This window comes from Gobio gobio (genome assembly GCF_949357685.1).
Source record: "Gobio gobio genome assembly, chromosome: 13".
NCBI lineage: Eukaryota > Metazoa > Chordata > Actinopteri > Cypriniformes > Gobionidae > Gobio > Gobio gobio.
Window position 1 is genome coordinate 19,179,741 of NC_137106.1, and position 15,393 is coordinate 19,195,133.

At 37.7% G+C, this 15,393-nt stretch overlaps 1 protein-coding gene across 1 annotated transcript in view; it reads right to left on the reverse strand.

Moving 5' to 3' along the window:
• Positions 1 to 1,755: 1,755 nt before the first annotated feature.
• Positions 1,756 to 15,393, reverse strand: part of tmem121aa (transmembrane protein 121Aa) — a 56,961-nt gene continuing 43,323 nt past the window's right edge. The window contains exon 2 of the mRNA XM_079833152.1: positions 1,756 to 4,156. Coding sequence (XP_079689278.1) covers positions 2,762 to 3,712 — 951 coding nt within the window. The 5' untranslated portion in view covers positions 3,713 to 4,156 and the 3' untranslated portion in view covers positions 1,756 to 2,761. The remainder of the gene's footprint in view (positions 4,157 to 15,393) is intronic.

Genomic DNA, 15,393 nt, shown 5'->3' on the forward strand with positions numbered 1-15,393 from the left:
TATACTCATGTCATTTTAATCCCATATGGTTTTATTTTTCTGCATGGAACTCAAAAGGAGATTTTTAGTCCATACAGGGTTGGAATGACATGATGGTAAGTAAATGATGAGAACTTTTTGGGTGATCTATCCCTTTAAAAAACTTTATGTAAGATAAAGGTGCTTTCTTTTCTCTTTCTTTTTAGATGATCTTTGAAAAAAGAAAATGCATGATGTGATTGTTGGTCTGATCATGATTTGAATAAACACTTGAAAACAATATGTTTGAGCAATTTGCCTTAATGGGATGCACATGATCGGAGCTGCCATAATAGATTTCATATTTGCTGAAACGGTGAAAGTTCTTCGGTTTATTGGTTTGTTCATTTATTGTAAAATACGAGATTGAATAAAACCATTCACATACCAGTTCAAAGCTGTTCTGTTAAACATTTTAGTTTTTCAGTAAAAAGAATTGCTTCATAACCAATCCAATATCAGGGCTCACATTATGTTAGTTGATTTTATGAATGAAATGTTGTGTGATGAAAGACACATGCTTAAACATAAAGCTTTCCAATTACGACTAGATTTTAAATGACTCGCACATCGTTTTTTGCACCATTTTAGTCCCCGTCTAGAGCCCTCCCACAGTTACAGAGCAATATCAATGTATCGACCAAATGTAAAAGTTTGAATAGGAAAAGTATATAAGAAAACACACTGGTAACAGGTTACCTACATGTTTGACAGTAGATTACATTATCTTGATAAATAGATTTTTGAGGCACTGTAAAGGTACCATGAAGTGAACCAAGCTGGTAAATTGAGCTGTGTGTCAGAGGAGATAGGACCTCCCATGATGATATTAGTAATTTATCGCCAAGCCGAATTATGATGTGCTTAAAATGGAATTTTTAATGTTCTGACAGCAGAAAATTAAATAGGGCCATGGTTAAATACACCCTCATGACCTCATTAGCCTCGAGCTAGCAGGCGATTAATCAACTGATTGGAGAGGCTTTAAGTATGAGCAAATCTCTGACGGCACACTGCGACAGCTGAATCACTGCTCCAGGTTATTTGTTAGAATTGTATGTTTATTTCCTTTACCTTTCAAAATGGCTTTACAAAGGTCAAGTCTCGCAAGTAGGAGGGGTTGTTAAAAAAATCTTCTCATGAATCCCGCATGGATGGTAATGTATTCAGTGGATGGTTAGGTAATTTATAGTCAGTTTGTTGCCATTGTTGTCATTTCAGCAGAAAGTGATTGACTCGCACAGTTCCCCATTTATCTCCAGTTGTCAAAAATATCTAAGTGTCAGTTCAGAAGTGCAGAGAAACAATTTATTGCTCTTATGGAACGCACCTAGAAATAGCATCTCTATTAGGACTGAGAATTGTGGTATCGGAAATGGTATCCTCATGGTGAGGAAGCCTATAGAAACTATAGCAGTGAGATGGATGAGAGGGCTGAGGATCACAGGAACTGTAATTTATCACTCCCTACAGCTGGCCTACATGGCAGCCAAAGCCAATCAGCAGTAGCCAAATTGCTTTCTGCACCCCTTTCTCACCAAGTGGAACTGCGTCTCAAAGCTCATGTAGAATCACCCAGTCTTGCCGTTTCTCAGCGGTTCTGGCACAAGTGTTGGCTGGGTGTGGGAGGAAATACTCTGTGTTTTATGTTTGTGCTGAAGTTCAATGTAAGCTGGATCTGCATTTGCTGTTTTAATAGGCCTATTTCAGCTGTCAATGTCAAACACACAACAGTTTCAAGATTATGGAGGTTTTATTACACTTTGCAACATTTAAAATGTCACATGTAAAAGAAAAGAGATACCAGATAATAATAATAATTAATAATAATAATACAATGATCCTCTTTAAAAACATGATTGTATATTAATTCATGTATTATCATCCAATATTATCCGTATTTTTCTAATGAACTCTTCTCTTCCATTCTATCCACCCACACATACACGCATAAAAAAAACGTAAGAGTGAAAATAGTTTTGGCAAATTATGCAAATGAATCCCCAGGAAAGGAATCCTGTGAGAGTTGTTTTGCTTTAAAACATGCTCGCATCTTAACACACAAAAAATAATTTTCACTTTCAAATCGCACGAACCTTGAGAACATAATTTGAAGTTCACTTGAAGTTCACTTCTTGCTTCAGATCTGTTTACCGATTGTGGAAAGTGAGTGGACTTGACTACTGAACTTTGTACGCTTCGTTTCTCATTTTCCACTCCTCGTCAGCTTATTTTATGCACAGATTTAAACATGGTGAGCTAAGATTGCTGGATTTTGATTGATAGCTGAAAACATATTCAAACTAGCCAAAATATTATATAAATGAACACACAAGGGGCAGGGCAACCTTGGAGAACTTCGAAAACGACAAGCATTCAGATTCTACAGACATCTGTGCAGATTCCATGTGGGAGCAAGGTGAGCCACCATCACATAAATCTCTTTAGAAACACCCTATATATCTAACATCACAAAACAGCTGCTTGAAATTACAAAATCTGTTTAAAATCAAGATCTTGTGAGCTGCCATTTGTGCATCTGAGCATCAATGGCCTTTGAACACTCAGCCTAGATGAGTAGCACATTATAAATATTCTTCAAAATAGTAAACTTAGGGCTGAACACCTTGCTCAGTAGTAAAGGGACCAGAAGAAAGATACTTCATCTTTTCCTGGTCTGAACTAATTAAGGTTTTCTTCTTTCCTCCTAACACTAAAGTCTTGACATTTTTGTCAGCTCTGGTCACGTGTCAATGACTTCACGGGCTGGTGAGGGTTCTTCTGGGAGGGTGGTTGTGGCGTTCGGTAGAGTTTGATTGTGTGGCATAGAGTTCTGCTGAATCTCCATTGCAATCCCAGCAGGATCTTGCGGGGGAAACTCCTTAACTTGTCGTCGGTACTCCAGGAAGGTGCAGGCCTTAGTGGCGATGGCAACGACATTCTTCCCAATGAAGATGGTCGAGACCCGGCTGTCTTGGAACAACACCATGTTGACACCTCGGATGAGGATGGTGACAATGTTGATGGTCACCAAGCTGAGGACCGGGTAGAGCATCATCTTCTGAGGCGACACGTGCTCGCCCTGCACGCTGATCTCGCTCAGAGACACGCAAGGCAGGATTAGCAACAGGATGTAGCAGTAGAAGAACATCAGACCCTCGGCCCAGATGGGAAGACCTGTCCGCTGTGGCTCCCAAAGGTTAGCCTGGATGTCCAGGACATCCAGAAGGTCAAGAGCCACCCAGAATAGTCGACCCCGCATGTCCTCCTTCTTCCGGAAGGTTCTTACGTACTCCATGCTGTCGAGTGCCACCAGGACGAGGTAGAGTCCGGGTACGCAAACCGATAGCAACAAAGTCAATGCTTTCCGAGCTACCGTCTCCAGACTTTTGCGGTCAGCTTTGTAGTTCTGGAAGACGAAGTAGAGCTTGATCTCCAGAACGAAGATGTAGAGGAACCAGAGGATCATGGCATAGCCACGCTTCGCAGTCCTTACCTCAGCACCCACCCACACCGCCACATAACGCAGCACTATAAGAAAGCAAATATCTCCGACCAGGACGATGATGCAGACGCCGATTTTGCGTGGGCCCTGGTTCTGCTCCACAAGGTAGGCATCCATGAAGGCCATGCTGGTCATGATCACAATGGTGGTTAAACACACATGCCGTTTGTCGGGTGGTGGCAGAACCATGGTGCTGTCTGTTTATCTAAGTAAAAAACGAACCAATCGTATCCTTCAAAAAGTAGCAAGGTTAGTTCATGGTGTGCAAACTGTTGTCCATTGATGCTGGTGACTGAGGAGCCCGTTTTGCAAAGCTCCACACAGTCCAATTACCACTCTTTACCGCATTTTGAGCCTTACATGGCCTCCGCACTAATTTAGTATGTCAATATCTCTTTGATTCACAGTGACCGTGATATATCTGTATGTGTATCCACTGCTGAGGCAGATTGTGTCGATTTCCTACCGACATGGGCCTGCTTTTCTGTGTCAGCTGACCCATATAAACAGCATGGCCGGTCTCTTGTCGTCACTTACTCCTGCATCGGAGCCAAGAGTGCACAGGAGTATCGTCAGTCGTGAAGATGGAAGGGGAGGTCACAGCTCTCTTTCTGCTCTGCCGCCTTGGAGCATCTGTTAATTAAAAAAAGAAAAAAAAAGACTGTTCAGAGAATGTTTTTGACCTTGTTCCAACTGATGAAACTTTAAAACAAAACACTAGGGGTCACTGTGGTAATTTAGCACAATCAGGTGGAACTAACCATCCCACCAGTCCTTGGGTTTGTTTCACACTTCTCTAAAGCCTTTTATGTTGAATAGGATTTAGATGTTTTGAAGGACACTGAATTTGTCATGTTTAAATATCCAAAAAGGAATATGTTTCTGTGTGTAAAAGTAAGCATTCAGTCACTTAGAGTGGGTTAGTGGACACAATATAGCCTGAATAAGGATTTCAATGTCTTTTTTTCTTAACAACTGACCTCATTTCTCAAGTTCTTACTGTGATTGAATACTTTTAATTGAAAATTCCTCCTTTTTGTATGAGTTCTATAACTTCGATCTTGCTATGCTGCATTATTGCTCCATATAGGTATGACACTGTCAGCTACTAGAATATCATTCCCTAATATTCCTATTGAGCTCTGAGTCACCAGCTTCCATAGCAACGGTTTCTATTCAGAGAGTGATAATAAGTGATGATGAGTCTAACGCAGCGGGGAACCCTAGGATTTCTGGAAAGCGAGATATTATTGGATGTGTGACAAGCAGAGGGTGTGCACTCACTCTGATATCTAGGTGTGAGGTGGCCTGATGTGAATGACAATAATCAAAAACTGATTTTCAACTGATTCTTTGCGAGTTTCAGTATGCACGGTATAGACACAAAGTCTTCAAATAAACTGCATCACATTTAAATGCTGGCAACTTCCTGGAAGCAACTGTTTTAAGATAAAGCTACTCTTCCGACTATTAGGACTCAACTCACGGTCGCAATCTGGATGTTTCCGTGACAAGATTTCTTCTTCAGATGGAATATTAAGGAACAACACATAGATTTGTTCAAGAGATTAGCTTTGATCTAGTGTCTTTTTTATGGAATTCCAATCACAGCAACATTTTTTGCACACCACTCACATAGCCGGCCCTTCACAATCTTCTATTGCTAGTTAGTTCACGTCAATGCCGCACATGTTTGATATATATGGAAGCAAACACTGGGACTATTTGCTCACACGTCTTCTCAAGTGATTGATTTCTATCTCAAAGAGATGGAAATCATACACAATAAATCAGTACACTGAGAGAAATACATGGATCCATAGAAAACGAATGGATGTTAAAAAGAAATAGAGTGCAAGTGGCAGTATATCTTGCATTGTGTATTCGGCTGTTTCCGCGATCGTAATTTTTACCTACAGTTATCGTGCATCTTGAATGCATTTAGCTTTAGGTATTCTGGATCCACTGAATGTAAATTATGCTATGGATCAATACCTCTTCTGCAACATTATGTAAAGCAGAGATGCGACTTGATGCGGCCAGATAAATGGCCTTGTTACACATAATCGAGTTTAAGTCAAGTTTTATTTTCTGATCCCACCAATATTAAAATATTACAACATTGAATAATTTTGTTCTTGACATGCAGATCTGTTCTTTTAATACGATTGCTCTTTTAAACTCCTCAGAACAGAATTTGGTTATGCATTATGCCTCTACACTGCTTCCGGCCTCCTTCCCCTTCCTTTCTTTTCTATTCTAGTGCACAGATTTTTGTTTCTGACAACATGACTCTTTGACCTCGTGAACTTCTCTCATCTGTTCAGTTTCAGAATGTGCAGCTGAGCAGAAGATTGAACTATTTATTTTGGAGAGCGTGGAGAGAACCACAGATTGAGACTTTAAATACGTCACACAAAGCATGATTTGGGGATTAATGTTTTAATGATGTTTGACAAAAAAAAAAATACAATGAATTAATTGCCAGATACTACATCAATCCTACTACGGTATATTTGTTGCGACCACCCTGGACTGGTGAGAATAGTTCCCACTTTCCACCCAATTATTTACAGCCTTACCTCAAATGAATCTTGAATAATAAAGATTGATAACTCAAACAATATTACAGTACATGTACTCACACATATGAAAAGCTTCTTTGAATATGACATTCTATATTTTATGTGTCCAGATATTTGGTATTTGCTTTCTTTGGGTCGTCCTTCTTACTGTATGACAGATCTAACATACCTTGCAGTTTGTTCTGCACTTTCTGGGAAGGGATGGGAGTAAATTTATTGTAGATTTCTAATAGAACGGTTTGCAAAATAGAGAAAGTGTGTAAATCTGTTTCTGCCTGATACTAGATGTATCAAAACTGTATTCTATTTATAAAGCCAGGTATTTATCTATCTGTATGGCAAGTCTATGTCCACATAGTCAAGCCATATTTTCATGACTTTTTCCCCTGTTAGTGTTAAGTATCATGTCACTTTAATTGTAAATTTAGGGTCAGATTATATTCCAATTTGCTCCATTTTGCTGTCATTTAAGCCAATGTTTTAAATACTTTTCTATTTGGTTTCATTTAATTAAGTTTCTGTCCTAGGGCTCTATAAGATTTGTCTTCTATGGAAGTCTGTTTCTGACTGCCTAAGAGTAAAAAAGGTAATTTTGAGATAAGTAAAGCTGTGAAATGTAAGTCGAATTGGGAAATATAAATTTGCAGTTATACAAGAAAAAAAAAAGTTGCAATAATGAGAAACAGTCACAATTGTATATAAAGTCAAGTTGTGGATATAAAGGTTTTTTGGTAACACTTTACAATACGGGTGCACTAAAATGCATTAATTCATGCTTAACTAATGCACAGATAATAATGAGTTAATGTATGACTCATGAAGAACTAAACTATTATTTAATGATCACTGCATCAGCAACAATAAAGATTCAGTGTTATAATTAATTGATAAAGTAATATATGGATTGTTATTAATTAAACATGTTATAATGTAGCTATTAACTCATTAATAACATATAGTATTAACTAATAGTGTGAATGAATTTGTTAATAAACACAATAGGTCGAAACCATGTACTTCAACTTCCAATTGTCTGCTTTAATTAATCATTAGATAATGATTTGCAAAAATATCATTATGTATTGACTTGTTGAGGTACATGACTGACTATTAACTAATTGTTAAGTTAAATTGGTTTTGACATCCACACAAGCCATGGATATCAATTTCCAGCCCTCTACGACCGAGATTTCACTGTGCCAGATGAACTGCCGCATCCAGTACCTTGTTGTTCATGGCACAGAAATTCAAAGGCGGAACACTGGGGGGTGGATGGGGACACTGCTATTTTGTTAAATCTGTGTCTAGACCAGACAAAGACAATATGACGCATTATAATCAGTGATCCTACACTTGATGCGACGTGGCGCTACCCGACACAACAAAACCCTGACAGTAAACTGACACCACATTCTATTTCTGACGTACTCCAAGCTCTTGTGCTACTTCTGTTACGAAGGACAAATGAACTTGCAATGGTCTGTCATGTCCAGTGTAGACAGCTGTATGATGCGATAATGGTAGTGTCCAGTTTGAACACAGTGTAACAGCGGTCAGTAGTTTAGATTCTGGTGTGCTGGTGTTTGTATGCAGTCAAACTTATCCATCCTTCAAACACATTCTCTGACATTACATTCACTGTATGTGCAACTGCCCCACAGACATTTACCCATAAACATGATGACATATTACGTATTGATTAGTTAATAGTCATGTGCCTCGACATGTAAAGTCATAACATAATGATACATTTGCAAATCATTAGCCAATTATTAATTAAAACTGGAAGTTGAAGTAGCCTAAACAACTTTAACCAATTGTTGTAATTAAAGCATTAATTTACACGTTATTAAGGAATGACCGTGCTTAATCTATTATTTAAACGGGCTTAATCTATTAATCATATAGGCTCTTTATTTGTTGCTGATGCAGTAATCATTAATTAATGGTTTAGTTCTTCATGAGTCATACATTAACATGTGATTATCTATGCATTAGTTAAGCATGAATTAATAATGCACCCGTATTGTAAAGTGTTACCATTTTTTGTTTTACTTTTCATATAGGGTTCTGAGCACAAGCATATGTGACCCTGGACCACAAAACCAGTCATAATTCGCACAGATATTTGTGGCAATAGCCAACAATACATTGTATGGGTCAAAATTATCGATTTTTCAAAAATCATTAGGATATTAAAGATCATGTTCCATGAAGATATTTAGTCAATTTCCAACCGTACACTGTAAAAAGATTACTGTGAAAAATACAGTAACTTGCTGGCAGCAATTAGCTAGTAAGTTGCTGTATTTCATTTCACAGTATTCTTACTGTAAATGTAATCACAGTAACTTTAAAATTACTGTCAATTTTTTTACAGTAATAATCATAGTACTGTATTTCATAACTACTACTGTAATGGGGATTACTGCATTCATTTTGTGTACTGTAAAATAAAGACACTGTCACAAATGCCATTTATTTTCTCACTTTTAATTTCAAAAATTCATAAAATAAAAATAGTATAGCATCATTTTTTTCAATGTTACAATTTTTCTGTGAACATTTAATTTCATCACTTTTCTGAACATACAAAAAACACTTTTCTGAACAAACAAAACAATCAATATTTATTTAAATGTTTGGATAAAATTACAAATGTATAAAAATTTAATGATTTAAAAACAGCAGGATTTCAAACCTATATATTTTCTGAACATATACATTTTTTTCAATAAGTTAACATTTCTCTGTGAACAATTAATTTCATTTCAACACTTTTCTGAGCAAACAAAACAATCAATATGTATTCAAATGTTTGGGTAAAATTACAAATCTATAAAAATTAAATGATTTAAAGGGATAGTTCACCCAAAATTTTTTATTGTGTCATCATTTACTCACCCTCAACCTGTATGAATTTCTTTCTTCTGCTGAACACAAAGAAAGATATTTTGAAGATGTCGGTAACCAGACAGTTGATGGGTCCCATTTACTTCCATAGTAGGAAAAAAAAAATACTATGGAAGTCAATGGGACCCATCAACTGTCTGGTTACCGACATTCTTTAAAATATCTTTCTTTGTGTTCAGCAGAAGAAAGAAATTCATACAGGTTGAGGGTGAGTAAATGATGACACAATTTTCATTTTTGGGTGAACTATCCCTTTAAAAACAGCAGGATTTCAAACCTGAATAGTGTTTTTCTCCAAGAAGTTTTTTTTTTTCTTCATAACTATTATTCTTTTAAAACTTGACCAGGACTTCCTGGGCTGGAGTCTTCTACCCTGTAGAGGAAGAAATTCATTATTAATATAAAAGTTTAAAAGCAAGACAGATGGGTTGATGACATATACATAAAAGTTTTAAATAAATATTAGTATTTTTTTATATGCTTTGTTGGTGGTTTGTGGAGTAGCATCCCCCACATCTTTATTTTATAGCTTGAATAAAGATGTAAAATGTAAATTTATTTTCGTTAACACAAACTGTAACATCTGTAAAAATAACAACCTATTTTTAAAAGATAAAATGTAAATATTCTTATGGAGTTGCAACTCGACTCTTATTAGACAGTATTGGTTTCTGTCATTTGCCATTACTTTAATATTTAATAACTGTCTACTTTAATAATATTATAAAATTGTACATGAATATCCCACATTTCTGCCACAATACCATGTTTACAGTTAGTGATAAAACAGTGAAATTTATGGTAAATGTTTGTGAGTTGTGAATGGAAAAGTATTCTAACTGACTGGTGTTGTCACACAATGTTCCTCCTGTTTTTCATGTCAGTGTTGTTGAATCACCTTGTGTTGACGCTGTAAAACTGCATGATTTGAAAACGATGCTTGGCAGGCCTAAAGGGATAGTTCACTTTAAAAGGAAAATGCTATTATCATATACTCAACCTCAAATTGTTTCGAACCTGTATGAATTTCTTTCTTCTGCTGAACACAAAAGAGGATATTTTGAAGAATGTCGGTAACCAAACAGTTAACTGGAGCCAGTGACTCCATAGTATTTTTTTTTCCTACTATGGAAGTCACTGGCTCCAGTTAACTGTTTGGTTACCGACATTCTTCAAAATATCCTCTTTTGTGTTCAGCAGAAGAAAGAAATTCATACAGGTTTGAAACAACTTGAGAGTAAATTTTAAAGTGAACTATCCCTTTAATAGACAAGTTGCGGGCCACCTCTGACTTTCAACCACCAACTACCCACCCAAACTGGCTTCCAGTTATTCCAAGGTATTCAAGGTAACAATTAAAAGTCTCACCTGGTATTAGTTGTTCTGCCAGTCATACTCAATGAAGTCCCTGATGAATGATGCCACGTGTGGATTGAGGCAATCGTTTTTTTTTTTGGGACCACCTTCCCAGTTCGTCTGCTAATCTGGACCTTTGAATTTAAAAAAAAATGACGTTATAAATGTAATTTCGCCAGATAAGACAAATATTAATATAATATATGCTCCCAAAAGTCGGGAATGGCACTTCTAATTAGGCTATTAACAATCTAACGTTATAGTTTCTGCAGCTTGAAGGCAATGAAGTTCAGAAAAATCATGAAATTATTAAAAATATGTTAAGTAACGTTACTTAGCTGCTACCTCTGGCTGCGTTTTCTCGGCCCGCTTAACTTCAATGTCTGATTCCTCAGGCGGCAACAGCAAGCAAGAGAAAACAACGAGAGATTATTAAACGGCTACCGCGCCAATAAATACAAAAAATTACACCATTTTAAATTCATGTCATTTCACAATGCTAACGTTAGACTTTAATCAAATTAAAGACGTTAAAAATGTAATGTTGCCGGCAGGCCCGTCGCAAGGGCTGTGCCAAGTGTGCGACCGCACAGGGCCTCGCGCCTCACTGGGCCTCGCGCAGAGACGACAGCTGACTTGATAATGTAAAGCCAATAGTTAAAGTTCATGTTTTTGTCCTTCAAAATACTATAAAACATAGCTAAAAGTGTGTATCGTGATGCCTTATTATTCTGCTTGTTAAAAATGTATTATGCAGTAACTTGCAATAGCCTATTTCTCTGTGCGTGAGACTGTATGTGTGACGGTGATTTAATGCGCATACATGTCAGTCAGCGCGGCAGCCCACGTCAAGTTCATAGAGTTTTATTCCCAGTCCATTCAAATTTCAGATTTTGGCCATGTCTGAAATGGGTCAAACCATAGATATTACCTAAGAAGTTCAAGTAAATAGGCCTACGCTAGAAATGCGCGCTCATTCAAGGATGCATATTTATTGCATGAACGGAGAAAGCGCGGACGCTTGCATTTCATCTGACAGTATGCACAAAAGGTTTTTTATTTAACACTATTAAAGTTAAATAAGCGTAGCCTAACTATTAGCTACTCACCTGTCGGAGCACCAGTGAGAGCAATGGCACCGCAGAACGAGTAGCTAAAGCTACTCTATCTCTAGACGTTTAAAACGTTTTTAAATATGAAAACTGCAAAAAGCAACGAAATTGTCAGACATCAGTGATGCGCGGGTTGATCCAAAATGAGCGGGTGCCTGCGGTTACGAGTCATCCAAAAATATTTTTAATGATATTCGGGTCGCGGTCGGTCGGGTCGTCAATAAATCCTTATTTACCTTTTGAATGTTGAGCATTAGCCTATTAACTTTTGAATAAATGCTGATTTCCCAACACGTTGAACTGAGCAATGCCATTGTACCATTTTAAACGCATAGCCTATAGCTCAGTAAAGTCAGATTTATGTATTTTCTGAGAGGGGGCGGGATTTTTGCTAGGAAAGTCGGGGGAGAGACACACACTTCGATTAGACTGGATAAACACATGCAGCATCTTAATTGTTAAGAAAATTAAACGAAATAAATGAATAAATCAAGCTTATATTAGCCTACATAACACTAGGCTATATCATACAGCAGAAAAATAACAGTTTGCCTTCTCTCAGTTGACCTGCTGATGAATTCTTCAAGCAGGGTCGAAACATAAACATCGCATTCATCAATAATATGCATCTAGACAGCTGAAATGGAAAATGATGGGCCGCCTCAAGAAATGCCTACTCTCGCCGCTGCACCGCGCCAGGGCCTGAAACATTTTCTCAATGGCCCAATGACGCTACGATGAGCATTTAACGTTACTACTTTTTAAAAATGCGGGTCGGGTACAATATTTTCTTCTTCTTTTTTGCGGTCCGAGTTGCGGGCGGGTTAGTTGAAAACGTCGGTCGGGTGCGGGTTGTTTATACATTGACCCGTGCATCACTGTCAGAGATCCATTTAGCGCATGTTCACAGAGGAAATACTGAAAAACAGCGCTGGTCCTCTGAATACTGTCTGTTTATTTTACCGACTGAGAAATCGATTCTGATGATTCAGTGAGAGAGCAGTCCAAACGAATTCAAGTGGATTCAGGCTGTTTTGCAAACGCGTTTAACCCATTCATAATTTAGAACATAATTTTAGCGTCAAAATGTGCCCAGTTCAGTTACACAGTTTAACTTCTTGAACCTGCTGTTAAACTGAATATACGTGTTTTTTTTTTTGGTTTTTTTTGGGTTTTTTTTAAATATCCACACAAACAACAAATTGTTTGTCACTATAGCAACAGTAGACCCCAGTTAATATACACCCGGGCCTCGCACATCACGTTCGCGCAGGGCCTCGCACCCCCCTTGCGACGGGCCTGGTTGCCGGATAAGACTTATCTTAATACAGTAAGATAAGTCTTATTGTATGCCATGCTCCCACAAGTTTGAATAGCATTTCACCAATCTCGTTTCTGGGGGTTTACGTTCAGAAAAATCATGATGAATCACTATGAAAAAATAGGTTAAGTATTAGGCCTAACGTAGCCTACCTCAGCTGTGTTTTCTTTCAGCTCGAGACCGTCGAGAGTCGGCAGGCTAGGCTCACTGCCTCACGCGCAAGTGGTGACAGGAAAAAAAAGTGATCATATTATGTGACGTATCTGCACCAAAAGAGATCACACACACAATTCCAATTTAATTTTTATTTAACAATGCTATAAACTAATGACGTTATCAAATGTTGCCAGATTAGAAAATATATCGAAATCATGCAGAAATATATATTTGTGGTAATAAAATTATAAAATGCACACACAACATGAGACGTTTACTACGAAGTGTGCTGCTCATTACTCTTTTCTCTCTCAGTGCACTCTTAAAGTTGAACAAACAGGTGACTTTACCAGAGTAAACTTTGGAAATAAATTATGTTACCTTTCTGAAGTAAAAAATTCAGATGAAAGTGGGAAATCTCGTAGCTTTCCTTGGCTGAAAAAAAAATCTTCTAGAAATTGCTGTATTGTGATTCACAGGGGGGAAAAAATTACTGTAGAATTTACCCACCGTTGAAAAAAGACCATGATGCTTTGCAGATCTACAGCAACATGCTGTATACAGGTTCTACAGTAAGTATTTGCTCATTTTACAGTAATAATGCTGTGAAAACTACAGAAATTTGTTACAGTGTAAATATATATAAAAATGTAGTATTAGTAGTAATATGTATTGCTAAGGAATTCATCTAGACAACTTAAAGGTGCTCTAAGCGATCCTGGGTGGAGTAACTTCTTGTTGACGTTTGAAGTGTTGTCAAACAAAACAGAGGCCAGTTAGACCCTCCCTCCGCCTCCTCCCCCTCCCCTCCGTGCTTCCTGATTGGAAGCCCTTCTGCCGCCGGAGTTCTTGCCACGTTTCGAAGGCTTTTCCGATGTAAATTCGGGAATTTGCGCGTTCCTTCTCCTTTTCGCTGCAAGTTGTTCATCAGAACGTTGTCTCTTTGGTCGTGTGTCGGCCATATCAAAATCATATAATTCGAACTTCCCTCTTTATGATTCTCTCTTCTACACACCCCCTTCACATGCACGTGCACTAACCCCAAACCTCCACCCCCAAATCATTCTTGTCGGTTATTGGCTGGAGCACTGTTTATTATGTTTCGTTGTCCAGACTGCCCAAGCTTGTTTTTGTTGCCGTTTGTGGAGCTTGTGCTGACTACAGAGACCGTGTTTTTTTACAGTGTGTTCAGGGGACAGGCAGCTAGCGGACAGTGAGGAGAAGTTTTCTGTATGTGACTTAAAATGTTTTGGCCTAAAAAACGTGTGACATCGCTTATAGCACCTTTAAAAGGCGATTTCCTTATCTTAACAAACCATACATCAATGGAAAGCTTATTTATTTGGCTTTCAGATGATGTATAATGAATATAATGTATCAAATGTATAAATCTAAATTTGACCCTTATGACTGGTTTTGTGGTTCGGGGTCACATATAACAACAACTATTTAATATCGTCTCATCTGATATACCATCAGGACTTTTGGTAGAAGATCTGTATTTTCGATAGCTGGTTCTGGAATAGTTCTCAGACACACAAGCACATGCACACACATTCCTCCCCCAATGTACTGTACTGTAAGTGAAGAGAGCAATGGAGTGAGAGCATTAAATCAAGAGTTTAATTAAAGTGGCAAAACACATGGGAGCAAATAAGTGTCTGGAGTAGTAGAGAGCGAGCTCATCAAGCCAATCAATACGCACATGAGGAATATTCCCCTCCTGTGAAGCAGACAAACCCTAGACACTCACAGGAGCCAATAAGGCAAAGCATTACAGGCAGTGCTCTATGCTTGCAATGGCTGCTGCATTAAAGCTGCAACCCATATAAATAACAAATGAGACCTCTATAATATCTTCCGTTTCTCCTAGACAGCAATGGGAATAAAGGATGCACAACAATCCTCCTTCTCAGATGTTTGTTCCTTGAAAAATACCCCAGTGATGACCCCAGTTGCATCTCCATTAGTTTCAACACATTTACTAAATACATCGAGGTAAGTCTGCAGATATTTCAATATGAACTTAAATAGTTCTCATCAATTCTTAAAAATCAAAAGATCTGAGATATGCTATTTACATTTTGGAGAAAAATGTTTATTTCTTCAAAGGAATTTTTGGAGGAACATCTGAGACAAGTTAAAACAAAAAATACAATAAAATAATAATTTAACTGGCAAAGTATTTATACATTATGGCAGGCCCATCACATTTTTAAACTGAGCTGTCTGGCATCTTCTCTTGTTATTTACACCTCCGTTTCCCTGGCTGACACACAAGCTTAGCAGAGAAAGTATGGACAAGGCTTACTAAACAGTTCAAACATGGAGTAATTTGCATTCTGCATCGCGCCGGAGACACTTTATTAATTTTCAATGAGCACACAGCAAACTTTCCCGAAAGATATTTTCGAGAGAAAGTTTATA